Source organism: Agrilus planipennis, unplaced genomic scaffold (genome assembly GCF_000699045.2).
Source record: "Agrilus planipennis isolate EAB-ADULT unplaced genomic scaffold, Apla_2.0 scaffold199, whole genome shotgun sequence".
In the NCBI taxonomy this organism is placed as follows: domain Eukaryota; kingdom Metazoa; phylum Arthropoda; class Insecta; order Coleoptera; family Buprestidae; genus Agrilus; species Agrilus planipennis.
The window spans coordinates 154612-170002 of NW_020439011.1; the positions used below are offsets into that span (position 1 = coordinate 154612).

The 15391-nt window shown below is 34.5% G+C and overlaps 1 protein-coding gene across 7 annotated transcripts in view; it reads right to left on the reverse strand.

The window, feature by feature from the left end:
- Positions 1-15391, reverse strand: part of LOC108741291 — a 131439-nt gene that overhangs the window by 69872 nt on the left and 46176 nt on the right. For all 7 annotated transcript variants that reach the window (XM_018476046.2, XM_018476050.2, XM_018476049.2 and 4 more), the window contains exon 2: positions 3217-3339. In XM_018476046.2, the coding sequence (XP_018331548.1) occupies positions 3217-3339 (123 nt within the window). The remainder of the gene's footprint in view (positions 1-3216; positions 3340-15391) is intronic.

Sequence of the window (15391 nt, forward strand, 5' to 3'; positions counted from 1 at the left end):
CGTCCTTCATATTTTTTTACTGCCTTCATAGCATAATCATGAACTCATTCACCCATGTAAACTTCACGTAAAAACAACAATTTACAAAAAATCTACACATTAAATATGGAGCTGGAGAATTGTCGAAGATGACGAAACACAAGGGGGAGGACGGGGGAAGTCTATGTTCAGTACTTTTATTTTAATGTTTTTCTTAACTAGATAGTTCTTAAATTGGGTGGTGGGCTATTGTGGCGTAATATTTCTGAGGGCGGTTGCTGAAAGTGTGACAGTGGGACAGCGTGACGAAGAGGGAGAGAGGGAAACAAAAAGACGAAATTCTGAGTGACGTATTTTTTGGACGACCCCTTACCTCACAAGGAATATATTGCAGTTACAATGAGACATATAATATCGGGTTGTTCGGAAAGTCATTTCGTTTTTTCCCGACAGAGGATTTAATTGTATTCTTTTGCACCCAACTTCACATTTAAGCCGTATAATTTTTATATGCTTTGAGAGCTCATATAGCAAGGCTTGTGTGTGAAAAATTCCAATTAATTCTACGCAGTAGTTTTTGGTTGGTGCCCTTTTAAATATGGAGAGCGATAAGCAGCATTTTCGACATATCTTACTGTTTTACTACAGAAAGGGTAAAAATGCTGTTCAAGCCAGAAAGAAATTGACTGATGTGTATGGAGAAGGTGTGTTGACAGTACGCCAGTGCCAGAACTGGTTCGCTAAATTTCGATCCGGCAATTTTGATATCGAAGATGCACCACGTTCGGGAAGGCCGGTTGAAGCTGATAAAGACGCGATAAAGGCATTAGTTGATGTGAACCGGCGAATAACAACACGTGAGATCGGATTGAGGTTAAATTTATCAAATTCAACAGTTTATGACCACTTGAAAGGCCTGGGATTATCCTCGAAGCTCGATGTATGGGTTCCCCATGTTCTCACAGAGAGAAATCTGTGTTGCCGCATTGACGTCTGCGATTCGCTCCTCAAACGTCACGAAAATGATCCGTTTTTGAAGCGCATCATCACTGGGGACGAAAAATGGGTTGTATACAACAACGTCAAACGCAAGAGGTCATGGAGCAAAAAAGATGAACCGGCTCAAACCATTTCCAAAGCCGATATTCACCAAAAAAAGGTGATGCTGTCTGTTTGGTGGGATTTTAAAGGAATCGTTTTTTTTGAGCTTTTACCGGATAACACAACGATTAATTCGGAAGTCTACTGTCATCAGCTGGACAAACTGAATGATGCACTTCAACAGAAAAGGTCAGAACTAATCAAGAGGAAAGGTGTAATGTTTCACCAAGACAACGCGAGACCTCACACAAGTTTGGTCACTCGCCAAAAGCTTTTACAGCTTGAATGGGACACAATCCTACACCCACCATATTCTCCAGACCTGGCACCATCGGATTATTAGTTGTTCCGGTCACTCGAAAATTTTTTAGACGGTAAAACCTTCACCTCAAATGAGGAGGTCAAAAACCTCCTCGATCAGTTTTTTGCCAGCAAAGACCAAAAATTTTATGAGCGTGGAATTATGCTACTACCAGAAAGATGGCAAAACGTGTTGGACCAGAACGGTCAATATATAATTTAATAAAGTATTTGTTTATTATACAAAAACTGTTTCATTTCCACAAAAAAAAAACGAAATGACTTTCCGAACAACCCTATATATAGAGCTTTTACAATAAAATTTAACGTAATTTTGCATTTATCCTTTCTGATCATTAAAATGTGACTTTTTTAAGTATTGAATACATTATATGTTGCAGGTATTTTTTAAAAAGGGGTAGCTCTATGAAGAAAAACTGACCAAAACAATATAAAGTCTTTGAGACCTTTTTTATCTACCTTTTTTTTTTTATCTAGTGAAGAATAGGACAAGGAAGAAATTGTGAAAGTCTCAAGGAAGGTTGTGTGAGTATAGTCAGCTGTTTTAAGTCCTTCGAGTTTATTAAATGCCTACTTTTTCCAAAAAGCTACAACATATGTTTTATAGGTGTGTCTACCGTTATTTATAGAGCGTCGGCCGCAGTAGACACGGGTAGTTTTGAATAGGGTTAAAACAACTATATATAACAAAGTAAAAGTTGTTTAGCTGTGGAAACGATTTACTTACAAGCGGTTGATAATATTAAAGGAGTAGTAAAAATCCCGTTAATGGTGCTAACAAGATGTTTTCAAGAAGTTTCCCGCTTGGACGAATTTACGTAAGCTCAAAAGCTCAAGATTCATAGCTCTGAAGGGATACGGCATCTCTAAATTGCAACATTGTCACTTAATGCCGGATAAACATCACGAATTCAAACCTCCGTTACAACGAAACGTGGTGACGAAGACGACGCCAAGTTGGCGTCGTTTGCTTGCCGTCGCGTTCTGAGATTTCCGTTCCGAATCAAGACGGCCCAGTTTTACCTCTCGCTTCCCCAATGATTAACGTCAGTCGCCCTTTTTTTATCTTCAACTGAAATTAAATTTTCCAAATAAAAATAACCATTAATTAAATTTCATAATTACGAAAATAACGCTGTTTATTTTCTCTAGAAGCCGGAACAAATGGCAAGTTAGTACGGCTGCAATATGATACCTTTTGTCTTTATTTAGGTAAATTTCGTACTTTCGTTTTTGGGTTTGGGTCGAAACGTAACGAAAAAGCCTTATTTGAAAACAAAATACAGTTGGCATTTACTTGTTGACAGTTGATGATACAATTTGCTTAAATAATTAACAATTTGTAGACATTTTTTTCGCTACACTGTAGCTTTATCAAGTTTTCTTTTGTACTACTGTAAAACTGAACCAAACTTTTACTGATGTCTAGGAAAACCTTCTATTTTTGAATAAAAAATTTCCAAAGCATTTTTTTCGTGTTTTATGGGAAAGAGTATGAGAAGATACAGAACGTCTTCTATTGCATTTAAAAATCCGAGAACCAAACGTTGTATTTTAAGAAGTTTTATTAGTTTATTAACTTCGCCTGTCTGAACTTTGTGTCATCTAAATTTTTTAAAGAAGTTTTTAACGATCTGGGTACAAAATAAAGATAGTTAAGGCCAGCATTGAAAGAAATTTATGGAGTTCTAAAACGAAAAACTAATCTTAAGTCTTTGTAAGTCATTTTTCGTTTGAAAATCAAGAGTTTCTAAGATGTAAAGGTCTTTTGCGAACAGTTACATTTCGCGGTTGAAATAACTTGAATTAACTTACCCAATTCTGGACCACAAACTCGAGGAATAATTTCCAGGATAGCCGAACAAGATGGATCCTCAAAGCAGAGTTGTCGCGCTAGTAGACAGTTTAGGATAGCGATCGTGGTTTTTATGTTGGGACCTGGAAAATACATTAGAGACATATGAATTGTAAACAGCCAAATCTACATTAAGATAGAGATGGAGTCGAACGAAGGTAGGTTGACATCGATTATATGCACAAGAAGCATTTAATGATGCGTTAAATTGAAGTGCTCGTTAAAATTGCGCCTTCACTGCGGATTGCCTCGATTTTCATAATAACGCTTTAGACAAAATTGAACATCATTTATTTGCAAATCACCCCTTTACGCGCTTTTACCCAAATTTTGTTTTACTCGAATCGGTTACTAAAAAAGAAATACAGAATTGCCATTTTCTTACATCAGCCGAATGAAAATATTTCATGCCTAATACTAAATGAGGTCACATTTTTGGTTTTATTATACATATAATAAAAGCTCTTTTTTATTTAGATAGTAGGGTAAGAATGAGTTACAAATGGTCATTTAATGTATGCTATTCTTTTATCACACAGCGCCTATAAATAGCTAATAACTATTTCCATGTTCGTGGATTCGTTTATTAAAGTGTCCGCCCGTTTGTCCAATGTACAATGTACCTGCATCTCATTGCAGCCTCTACATATTGCCTGACAGAATCGAGATTTTAAGGCGTTATCAGTTTTATATTTGCTTTAATTTCACAAAATTTGACTATATTATTTCTAATTGTCTACGACCTAACCTGCATTTTTCAGAATTTATTATCTAATTTCGTTTGTTAGGCAAGTTATGTGTCACGAGTAGGTTCCTCCGACAATATTATAGCTAACAAATTTTAAAAGGAGTCAGCTTGGAATTTATTGCGTCTGTAATATATTCCTCATTCTAGAACCACGCTTAGACACTTTGTCAAAACTTAATTTTGACTAGATAGCAAATTTAAAGCAGTTGTCTTTCTTCCACTAGATAAATGAAATGTCATCAGACGAAATTACAGTAATTTATTTTAATCAGCCACAGTATGTAGGTATGCATTACAAAGTAAGCTCTGATCTAAACGGAATGTTCTCAAACTCGAAGTATTCCGTTTTGCATAACAATTTTGTCACAGCAAACGTTTAATAAGTATACAATGTTTCTTTCCAATGATATTTTTTAAAGACCTACAATACATCAGAATATCAAAAAACAAATAATATTAATACAATATGTGTAAATATTGTAAGTAAAGCAAAGAAAATTGATTAAAGAAACTATAAGTTTTTGAAATTGTTATACTTAACATTAAGATCGGTATTTCTTACTCAATTTCTTTGGTAAAAATGAGGCCGATCGTTATTTTAAGTGATTCTAGTTTGTGCTACGACATGGAACTACATTTTTTCCCGCAAAGTTATTATAAACATGTTTTACAAGTATACGTACGTTCTGAAATGAATACTTAGAAAACAATGGAATTTAAGTTCTCCACGTTCTATTCAAAACGGCGTTCTCTAGCAATGAAATTCTCGAATGTTTCGCGTACCCACCCAACTCTCAAGCTACTTAATTTATAATAGAATGGCAACGCGTTTTATTCAGGTAAAGTTTAGTAGAGAATGTTTACCGAATAAACCACTAAAATTCGAAACAAAACCAGATGTATCAGCCTGCTGTTTCCCATTAATTTTTCGTATTTCCAATACGTACGTTTCGACGAACAAAAGCAACTAAAAAACGTTATAAGCTCCCGGATAATTTTTAACAAATGTTATTAATAACGCCTCACAGCCTCATTACAGCAGACAATACCTTTAAATTCAATCTAGCATAACCTAAACTAATCTCTCTTTAAAAATGGATTATTGAAATCAATAATATTTTTTCAAAATATATATGGATAGGAAAGAGTGGAGGTGCGTGTCCAACCAGTCTTAGGACTGACGACCTTGTGATGATTATTAATATTTACGTAATGACACAAATGATGAAAAATCCATATATAAGAAACATTGTTGATTTACGCTTATGATGGCTACCTGTACCTTCGAAACTCAGGCTAACACTGTAAATTACACGGCAAACAAGGGCAAAAAGTGAAAGCCGGAAAGGAAAGAAAAGTAAAAAAACGTAGTGGAAACTCTTTTTAATTTAGTCAAGTATCTCCGACAAAGATTGAAGAAGATGAAGTTGCACACAAGGCAAAATTTAGAGGAGGAATCTTGAAAAGATAAAATCAGTATTGAGTTAGGCAGAATGAAAATGTATGCAGGTCATGTGAACAAAAAGGGATAACTTTATAGGTACCTACCCTAATAATAAGATGCAACGTGGAATTAAGGATCACAGAGGATAATACTAACACTTCAGGAGAAGGGGAGATATAAAATACACAGGAATCGATAGAAAAAAAAAATAATACAATCCTTGTAATCTTTAGTCGAAATATAAAATTGTAAATTAACTTAATATTATTACACGTAAAATAACATCCAATTTAATGAGTTTCGGGGATTACAGTGTGACTTTTCCATTTTAAAACCATCAAAAATCACGCCCTCTTAATATTTTTTTCAACGACGAACTTGAAAGTAGTTAAGGTTTCCAAGATTCAATGGGGATTACTCGTAACAATTTTTGAAGCAGAAATGTCAAAGACCTCTGTTAACTTCTATGTACGTATAAAATCCATCGGCCGTGACCCCAATTAGCAATATGTAAAGAAAAAGGCAAGAAAATTAATTAATGCCCGCAGATGGCACTTCAAATCACTAAATGAAATTGGTAGATAACAGCAAAAACAATACGAAGTGATTTCAGATTCTATTTCAAAAATCATTACCATACGAAAGAGCTATTAGGCATTAACAATAAGACTAATAAATAAACCCTGAGGTTGTTTCGCGTGATCAAGAGCGAAACGTTAGCAGCAGATTACTCCGAATCCTAAAAACTTCAGATGATTGAGAACAGCTGCAAGCGTCAAGTGACGGAACACTAATACCTGCGCGTGACCTTCGCAACAGCTGGTACACAGACAGGTGACTCTCAGTGCCAACTGCTATTGCTATTACGATTGGTGCAAATTGTCTACTGTAATAATAATTTTAAGAAGGCGATAGTACGTATTTTCAATGAGTAGCGTTAAAGGAAAAAGGCCGACGCTTTAAATTAAAAGCCACTTTGATTTATAGCAAATCTTGTTTCGTAGAAGAGCACATGCCGCCCTTTAAACCTTTTATATATCGTCTGCAATCAATAGTGCAGGATGGCATGATAAACAACCTCTAACGTCTTTCTCTCTAAATGAGAGAAAGGAACTCTGATAAGTAATGGGTTTTCTCGTTTTCTGGATTAATTCCATTGTACAGCAATACTCAAACGATTCTCACTTATTACGGAAAACAAGGTTAAGAGGTGAAAAGTGAATGATTAAAATTCATCTTACAAAAACGACTATTCCACTGCTACACGTTTGTTAAATGTATTGTAACTTCTGAAAATAGTAATAAATCAGCGTAAACTAACGAGAAAGCACTGTTTTTTGTAGTATATACTAATTCTTCAGGCAAGTAAAAGTGGATATAGAAAGTTACTAAAAATAAAATAGATCTTTCTAATACGACTCGAGATGGACAAAGTCAGCATTGTCATTTCTATCATCAGTCACTGTCTTCGGACACGAGAACACAAAAACTTTCTTGGCTTCTTTCTTTCGCATCAGTTATTCCTTAAAAATTCTTCCAAAGACTGTAATTTTATATCTATACCTAAATCCTGAATTCACAAATTAAGATACTCTTTAGCATTAGCATCACATAGAATAAATAACGTAAAGGTTAATTTAAACTTAAAAAAGCGTTCATTCAATTTCGACAATATAAAAGAGGTTATCATCAGTAATTAATGGCTCTAGGTATGTGAAAAAGTGCGTAGAATCTAATGGTGGCAACAGTTTTCGAATGCGGCTTCAAAAAAATGCAGCCCGGCACTGCTGTGAGTCAAAATAACTAAAATAAGCTTCAAAAAGCGCCCGTTAAATATCTAAGAGTTAAAAAGGAAATCCTAAGTTATTAATGCTTATAGGTGTGTAATAAATTGCGTAGGATCTAATGGCGGAAACAGTTTTTGAGTGCGACTTCAAACAAATGCAGTCCGGCACTGCTTAGAGCCAAGATAAAGAAACTAATTTAGACTTGAAAAAGCGCTCGTTAAATATCTAAGAGTTAAAAAGGATATCGTAAGTTATGAATGCCTATATGTATGTAAAAAAGTGCGTAGAATCTAATGGTGGCAACAGTTCTCAAGTGCGGCTTCAAAAACATGCAGTCCGGCACAGCTGCGAGCCAAAATATTCAATATCCACCATTCGTAGCAGGAAAACGGTAGGACTTATCGGAAAAATTCTTTCACAGACGGATGGCCCCGCTCAGTGCGAACATTATAGGACGTGTGCGGTCGAAATCCGTGCCGATCAAAAATTCAAAATTTTGAAAATTTTTAATATTTTATTTTTGTTAGAAATTGTTTTTTCCTGTTCGCGACGATGCGGGCCATCCGCTGGTGCAAGAAGTTTTGCGATATCTCTAATTGTTCGCCAGATATGTTCTCCTAAACATTTAATTCTCGATTTCAAAAATAACACTAGGCCAAATCTTTCGACAGCTGTAACTTTTAAACGAAATCTCGTAGGTGGGCGCTTTTGCTATCCACCTAGAGCACAGGATCTCTGGAAAATTTTAATAACACTGCCATCGATATCGGACCACTCAGTCCGAAAATATACGCCATCCTATGGACTCAGAAAAACGCTAAAAATAACAATAGAGTAAATTGCGTGAGTTTCGTCGGCTCTGGCGCAGACCAGGAATGTGGTAGTTCCAAACTGTTTTCGCCAAAAACTTCCCACACTTATTGGGCTTCGAACGAGCCATGTTCGGTATGTGAGAGACGTCAGGCTGCGGAGCTATGAATTTTCAAACGCGGCAATGTCCGTGAGCGCAATATTTTCAAAATTGACCTTTCGAAGTTCGTATCAGGAAAGCGGTACTCCTTTTTAACTGTTAGATATTTAAGGAGCGGTTTTTCAAGTTTAAATTATTTTGTTTATCTGGGCTTACATCAGTGCCGGACTGCATGTTTTTGAAGCCGCACTTGTAGACTGTTGCCACCATTAGATTCTACGCACTTTTTTACATACATATAGACATTCACAACTTACGATATCTTTTTATAATTCTTAGATATTTAACGAGCGCTTTTTCAAGTTTAAATAATTTTCTTTATTTTGGCTCACATAAGAGTTAAAAAGGATATTGTAAGTTATGAATGCCTGTAGGTATGTAAAAAAGTGCGTAGAATCTAATGGCGGTAACAGTTTTCGAGTGCGGTTATACAAAATCAATGTATTATAATAATTTAGTAATAAAATCGTTTAAGTGGTTTTGAATAAGTTTTGTTCCGAAGCGAGCAATTTTCGTTAAACGAGCAGACTGTTTGTTGGAGGTCATCAGAGAATTAATTTAAAATTGATCTCAAACTTGTTTATTGTAGTACATTATAAGGTCTAATAGATACAAAGTTTCGCGGTGGTTTATAGACGGTTTGTTACGCCTAAAGGAAAAAGCTCTCTTTGTACCAAGTTTTTGATTAGCTTATTCAAAGGTAGCAACACAACGGAGATATAAACTCTTTGATTTAACCTCGTACTCTTACGATTTTACCGCTAGCGAAAATTGTTAAAGCGCAAGGAAACAATTTATTCGCAATATAACATCAACGTGCTAATTTCAATGGAATTTTGTTCTGAATTTCCTATAGACTCTGTTTGTAATGTAGTTGCCTAAGTGTAAATTGCTCCGAACTCTGTTAGTAGATCGCGTAATAGGTTCCTCGCGATCATAAAGGTTTTTTCCTTCACATCCCTGGAAGGAGGTACTCCATTATTAAAGAAATAACTCATTCCAATAAGTTGTAAGACTTAAAATTACAGGTTAAAAACGTATTTTAATCTCATTTGCGAGATTTTACTTTGAAATTATCCGTGCGTTTCTGAGTTGAATTAGAAATTTTGCAGTGTTCATGTATTATCTACTCCTTTTTTCTGGTTGACGGCTTTTGTATATTTTTTGTGATCCAAAGCTCCATGATTTAGGTCAATTTATATTTCTCAGTATATTTCCCGTTCCATTTTTTGCTTTCATATTTCCGCTTTCTCGTTTTCGAAGCGTTTCCTTTGTAGGTTCATAAAGCAATTGATTTCACAAACGTGAATTTAAAAAGATTTAGAGCCTCTTCCGTCTAACACATTACAGTTTGAATATTTTGCTGCCACCACGGCACACCGCGTTCTCCTGTAAATTTATTTCTTGGAACGATACATCCGAGTACGTAATCAAACAAATGGAACAAAATTCTTAACAAGGTGGTTCCGCCACGTCAAAACCAATTTTTGTTGCCATATTTGGATTTCTGTACAACGTTCTTTTGTCCTTTTCAGTTAATAAAAAAAAGGAATGGCTTAGTTTTTTCGATTCTGCTGTTGGAATCTGAATACAAGTAATAAATAGGATATTTATGTACATATATGTTCTTATAAACGAAAAAAAAAATTTAGAAGTTAAACTAATTTTTTCTGGTAGGTAAATATAAAATCTAACAAGAGTGTAAATCAAAAATTATCGCTAATTCATTAATAAAAGTGTAATTTCATGTTCCTCATCAATGCAATTAAATAGAAAGTTTTAAGGAAACTTACAAGAGTTTTTAGAAGTTGCCGTTGTGTTCTAATGTATTACACATAAATATTTAACAATAACGAAAAATCGATGTCACATATACAATAGACGAAAACGTAAAGTTTTCGTTAATAATTTCTGCCGAGCTCTAAGACATTAACTTTAAAAAACTTCGTAATTGTGGAAGCTAGAAAACTTATACGTACGTACAAGTACAGAAAAAACAAATAAACGTTACCTGTAATATCAATTTAAATACAGATTTTCCAGCGATTAATGGTGTACAAAATATCTATCATAAATATATCAGATATGTAGCAGATCTAATCATATTTTTTAATGTGAACAATTATTTTCTCATTTTTATCAGTCCTTTTCAATACTGCGTAGCAAACAGAAATAACGAAATTTAATTTTCAACCCTCAGCAGAACGTGTTACCGAATAAAATAATTGTAAATTAAAAAAGCAAAAAAGGGATAACAGTAATCCACAAAAAATCGATTTTCAATAGAAATTTTCGAAACTAAACCGGTATTTTCAATTTTATATGACATTTACTTCGGCTGAAATTGGAAATGGAAAATTGGTCCCTTTTGGATAAATTTCAATATGGCAGAGAAAACAGCCGAAATTAAAATACATACCTGCCAACATACCAAGCAATTACAGTTTTAATGGGATTTCACCACTAAAAAGCACAACTTTATTTATATTTAAACTACAGGGCAGTAAAACGTGAACGCTTACGTATATCAAGATACATGTTTGCATGGAGTAAAGAACGGCTGAAATTCTTGCCTCTTAGTTAGTTTGATCGAAAATTGATTATTTTGAATATGTAATCTAAGTTTCAATGATATTTACGCTTTATTGAAATTGATGCGAACAAAAATACTTGCTTCAAAGTAAAAAGTAAACTTTTGTTCGTTTCTACAAAACACCGAAAAATAAGTTCTCTCGCTGCTCCTCGATCAATTATTCTTTCTGCTCTTCTTCCCTTCGACTTTCCAATATAAAAGGTAAAAAATTACAGAAATACCCCAAGTCAAGACTTGTAACTAAAATTGACACAAATTATTCATAGCCGGGTTTCCAATAAACCAATGTTTTCGGGAACATATATCTCCCAGATTTTTTTAACCAATTTCCTCATGAGACTACGATCATTGAATTCTTGTCTTAAAAGCATTACGAAGCAGCAGAGGATAGCGCAGGGTCCAGTCGTCTTAAATAAAAGGAAGTCACTTCAATGCAGAGGCAGAAACAGGAGTTAAGAGAAGTAGAGGTAGAACTACATTAACCTACTGTTAAGAAAATGTGAAGATTAGCATAGGACTGACGACCTTATGGTGATGAGGACCAGAACAATTTTAATTTCCATCTGAATACACTTTTACAAATATAAAATAAGAAGAGATATAACTACCTCCTAAATTTTCTTGGAAACGTCATTAGGTTTATCAGTGGCAATGTTGAGAAAGTAATCTCTTCACAGTAGTGATTTTATAATCGTTTTAACACATCAGACCGTACATAACCTAACCAAATTATCTCAAGTTGCACCGCCTGTCGCCAGTTTATCTGCGAAATTAGCTTCTATCTTTTAAGAACGACTAGAATTAACGAAGAACCCGCAGAGATGTCGAATATTTTAGTTCGCCTAACATCTAGATGACAATGAAATTAAAACTGAGAACTTACGTGGAACCCTTAATAGGTGCATTCGTAATTAATTTTAACCAAAGCACAGAATGAAAATCGACACAATTAGGTACAAAGGTCCAAATCATATTATCACATTTATTTACGCATCTATTCGATATCAAAGACCTTTGAAATTAATTTACGTAATTATAATGGTATATGATTATTATTATTATACTATACTTGTTCGTAATCAAATCTACACATGGTTGCTTTGAAAGCAGACTAACATTATTACCCGCCCTCTTAATAATATATAAGCGGTTACCATGAGTTTAGCGGCAATTTTCACAGACAATTGCAAAATGCTCACCATCATAAATAATAAATGAGACGCTACATATATCTATACCAGAATAAATCAATTTCAGTTGTTTCAAAGGAAAATCCTGGCTACTGCTAAGCATGTATTTCCCACAAAATTATTACCATGCCTAATACTAATGCTACACCCTGTACCTATACTATACGATGCCTTCGAGTATAAAAACTTTCATTTAGCCAATAAGAACCAATTGCAGATTTCTTTTTATTTATTCAGCTTCTTTTGCACCTACTCTAAAAGATTAAATGGGTTTTGGTTTGATCTTACATTAAACAAAAGATCGGATAGAAATCGTTCAGCTGACGGCGCTTTCGTTCAAAATTGCAGCAGACAGAGTCCCGTCCGTTAAAGTTTTCATTAGTGAGCATTTAAATTTGTCACTGAAACCGCCACGTTCTAAAAATAGACAACTGTTGTGTTTCAATTAACTTTGAATATTTGCAGTTCTTTTATATTTCGATTAGTTCATCCAGATCAAAAAACATGGGCGTGTGAGGAAATTCGATTGTTTTTTTCCAACACACAAAAACTATTTTACCTTAGTGAATAGAACCAGAACGAATTACAAAATGTGTGTGAGTGATGATTTTGCCATTGGCGATAAAAGTTTCTGATGCCTGAATTACAAATTGAGCTCTTTACGTAATATGGAGACAGGAGTTACCATTTATGTTACAGTTCATTTATTTTATTTCCAAATGTTTAAAATAAAAAGATTATTGAAGTCTTTAGGTAGCTGTTGTCATTAAATTTAATTAAGAGTCTTTGATCGCTCCCGATTGCCTTTTCCACCACATTAAAGAGCAGTTCAGCTAGAATCTAATCTTGTTCGCAAGCTTTAAAATGAGTTATGATGGGGATCACTTAAAACGTCCGTCGTCATTTAAATCGTCAATTAAAGGGATTTTCATGTTCGCCAACAACCATTTTGTGACTTTTAAAAACGCGAACGCTAGATAGCTCATTTTCCGTGAAATTTTTCCTGCTTCGAAATTACGAGCCCGAATTCTGCTCAATATTTCATCATTGGGACGGGATCGATCACTATTTTTGTCTGATTTGTGTAATTCAAACGCTCTATGCCCTTGAAACTAAATGAATGTTGACATAGCTAGAGCTATCATGTTCATTACAAAGATACTAAAAAAGCTTTTGAAAAACGAATACCTGTAGTATTTCTACCAAATCCCTGTTTAGTTTGCAATAATGTCAAATACCGATGCATTAAAATATTTATAACAAGTTCAATAGTTTTATTTAACTTTTAACTTTCTGGATATTTTCAAAACGATTTAAAGTTAAATCGGTTTCAGATAAACTAGTAATCATTTAATCTTTTACTCTGCGAAGCTCAGAAAGATCAGGCGCTTGTTTTGTTTTTACCAGCAGCTTCGAACTCGTAAGGGGATTTTTAATTCGTTTATATATATATATATATACAATGGGAAACCCAAGAAAGAATACATAAAAGATACACAATACAGACTTTTACCGTTCTTTAAAAGGTGGTGACTTTGTACAAAAATCAAGTAGCAGCTACATTTTATGTAAAACGAATCAAATTCTGTGCTTGCAATCAATAAATAAATAATTACAGATTCGAAAAAGATTATTTTTAAATTGTATATTTGGAACACAGCTCTGTAGGGGTGCGGAACGTGGATGGTGGGCGAGGAAGAAAAGAAAAAGTTAAATTAAGACTCCTGTTTATACAAACGGTAGGGGATGTTCTAATTTTAGGAAAACAATGATGAAGTATATATATATCATCATCATCGTTATCATAAGGTCATTAGTCCTAAGACTGGCTAGACACGCGCCTCTACTTTGTTCTATTCTGAGCTAATCTTCGGCTTTCTATAAAACTAGATAATCCCACATCCTTAACAATTTGTGAACATTAATCTAATTTAGATCTACCTCTACTTATCTTAACTCCTGTTTCTATTTCTAATATGTCTTATGCCTGGGAAAGTGTCCTGCCAACCTATCTCGCCTATTTCTTATTGACTTCCATAGAGTTCTCTGTTCTCCTATTCTTTCTAATATCTCTTCATTTCTAACCTTCTCTATCCACGGTATCCTCATCATTCGCCTGTAACACCACATTTCGAACGCTTCTAACCGTTTCTTTTCCGCAGCGCCCACCGTCCATGTTTCGCACCCATCCAACGCCACGCTCCAAACATACACCTTCAACAATCTCCTCTGAATTTCTAAATTAACTGCTCGCGATCATAAAAGTGACTTCTTCCTGTTGAAGGCGACTCGTCTCCTATATTTATATTCGCTCTTTCCCTACTTTTTCTTTCCTTGCATACATATAACTAAAAAGTATTTATTAGACGTAGAGTTTATTGTTTATTTTATTAGGGAAGGAAAGGTATTACACGGGGTGTTTTAGACGTTTTAAAGAAATCGAGAGCGATTGATGGGGATAGTCGATTGGCGTTTCTGATTTCACCAATAATGGCCCTGCATTAATTCATTTCAGAAATGGATGTAAACCTGATAAAAATTTACTCTTCCCAATGTTAATTTTCGCGTGACAGTAAGTAAATGCGTGTATATAGGTATATAAGGGAAGTCCAAAGTAGTCACGTCAGTTAGACATTATATACATTTCTTTTATAAGACACTTACTTAAGCCCAGAATTAATTTTTTTTGATTTGATCCAGACACTTCGGCAGCCATTCATTATTTTCAGACAGGGGTCAATAAAAGGCCTAATCGTTTTTTAACGATTTCCCTTCCAACAGATTAATTTTAATCGACTATTTTTCTTGGCCCACATAAAACTAAATGTTAAACTATTTCACAATGAAGTTAACAAAAATTGTTAGAGATTTTAAGGGTCGATGTTATTCTTATATAAAGAAAATCAATCAATATAAAATTCAGTAGCATTAAAACGACTTTTATTGTGGGAATGATGTAAGAAAAATGAATTGTGTGTTGAAGTGGCAGCCGATTGTGAAATCGAAAAAGGTTTCGTGCTTAAAGTGGTGGCATGATCGGTAAAATGGCGGACTTGCACATATCAAAAAGTTAATCTCGGCTAGGTTATCAAATACACCTTGCCATTAGCACAATGACCATTCGGTGAGTTGCTACAGCACGCAATCTAACCAGAGTAATTAAACTGCAGCAGTTAGATGTTCACTTTTTGCCGCAATGGGTCATTACTGGCAAAAAAGGCGCGAGTATACAAAACAAATTTTCCAAACCAATACTGTTTTAGACACAATTCAACTCTGACCAAAACGGAAGCTACTAAAAGTCGAACGTCAGCAACAGTGAAAGCTGTTTTACTGCCTCAATCATATACCTTGGTAAACTTTATTTATTTTTATGATCACGAACGGAAAATTGTCATAAACC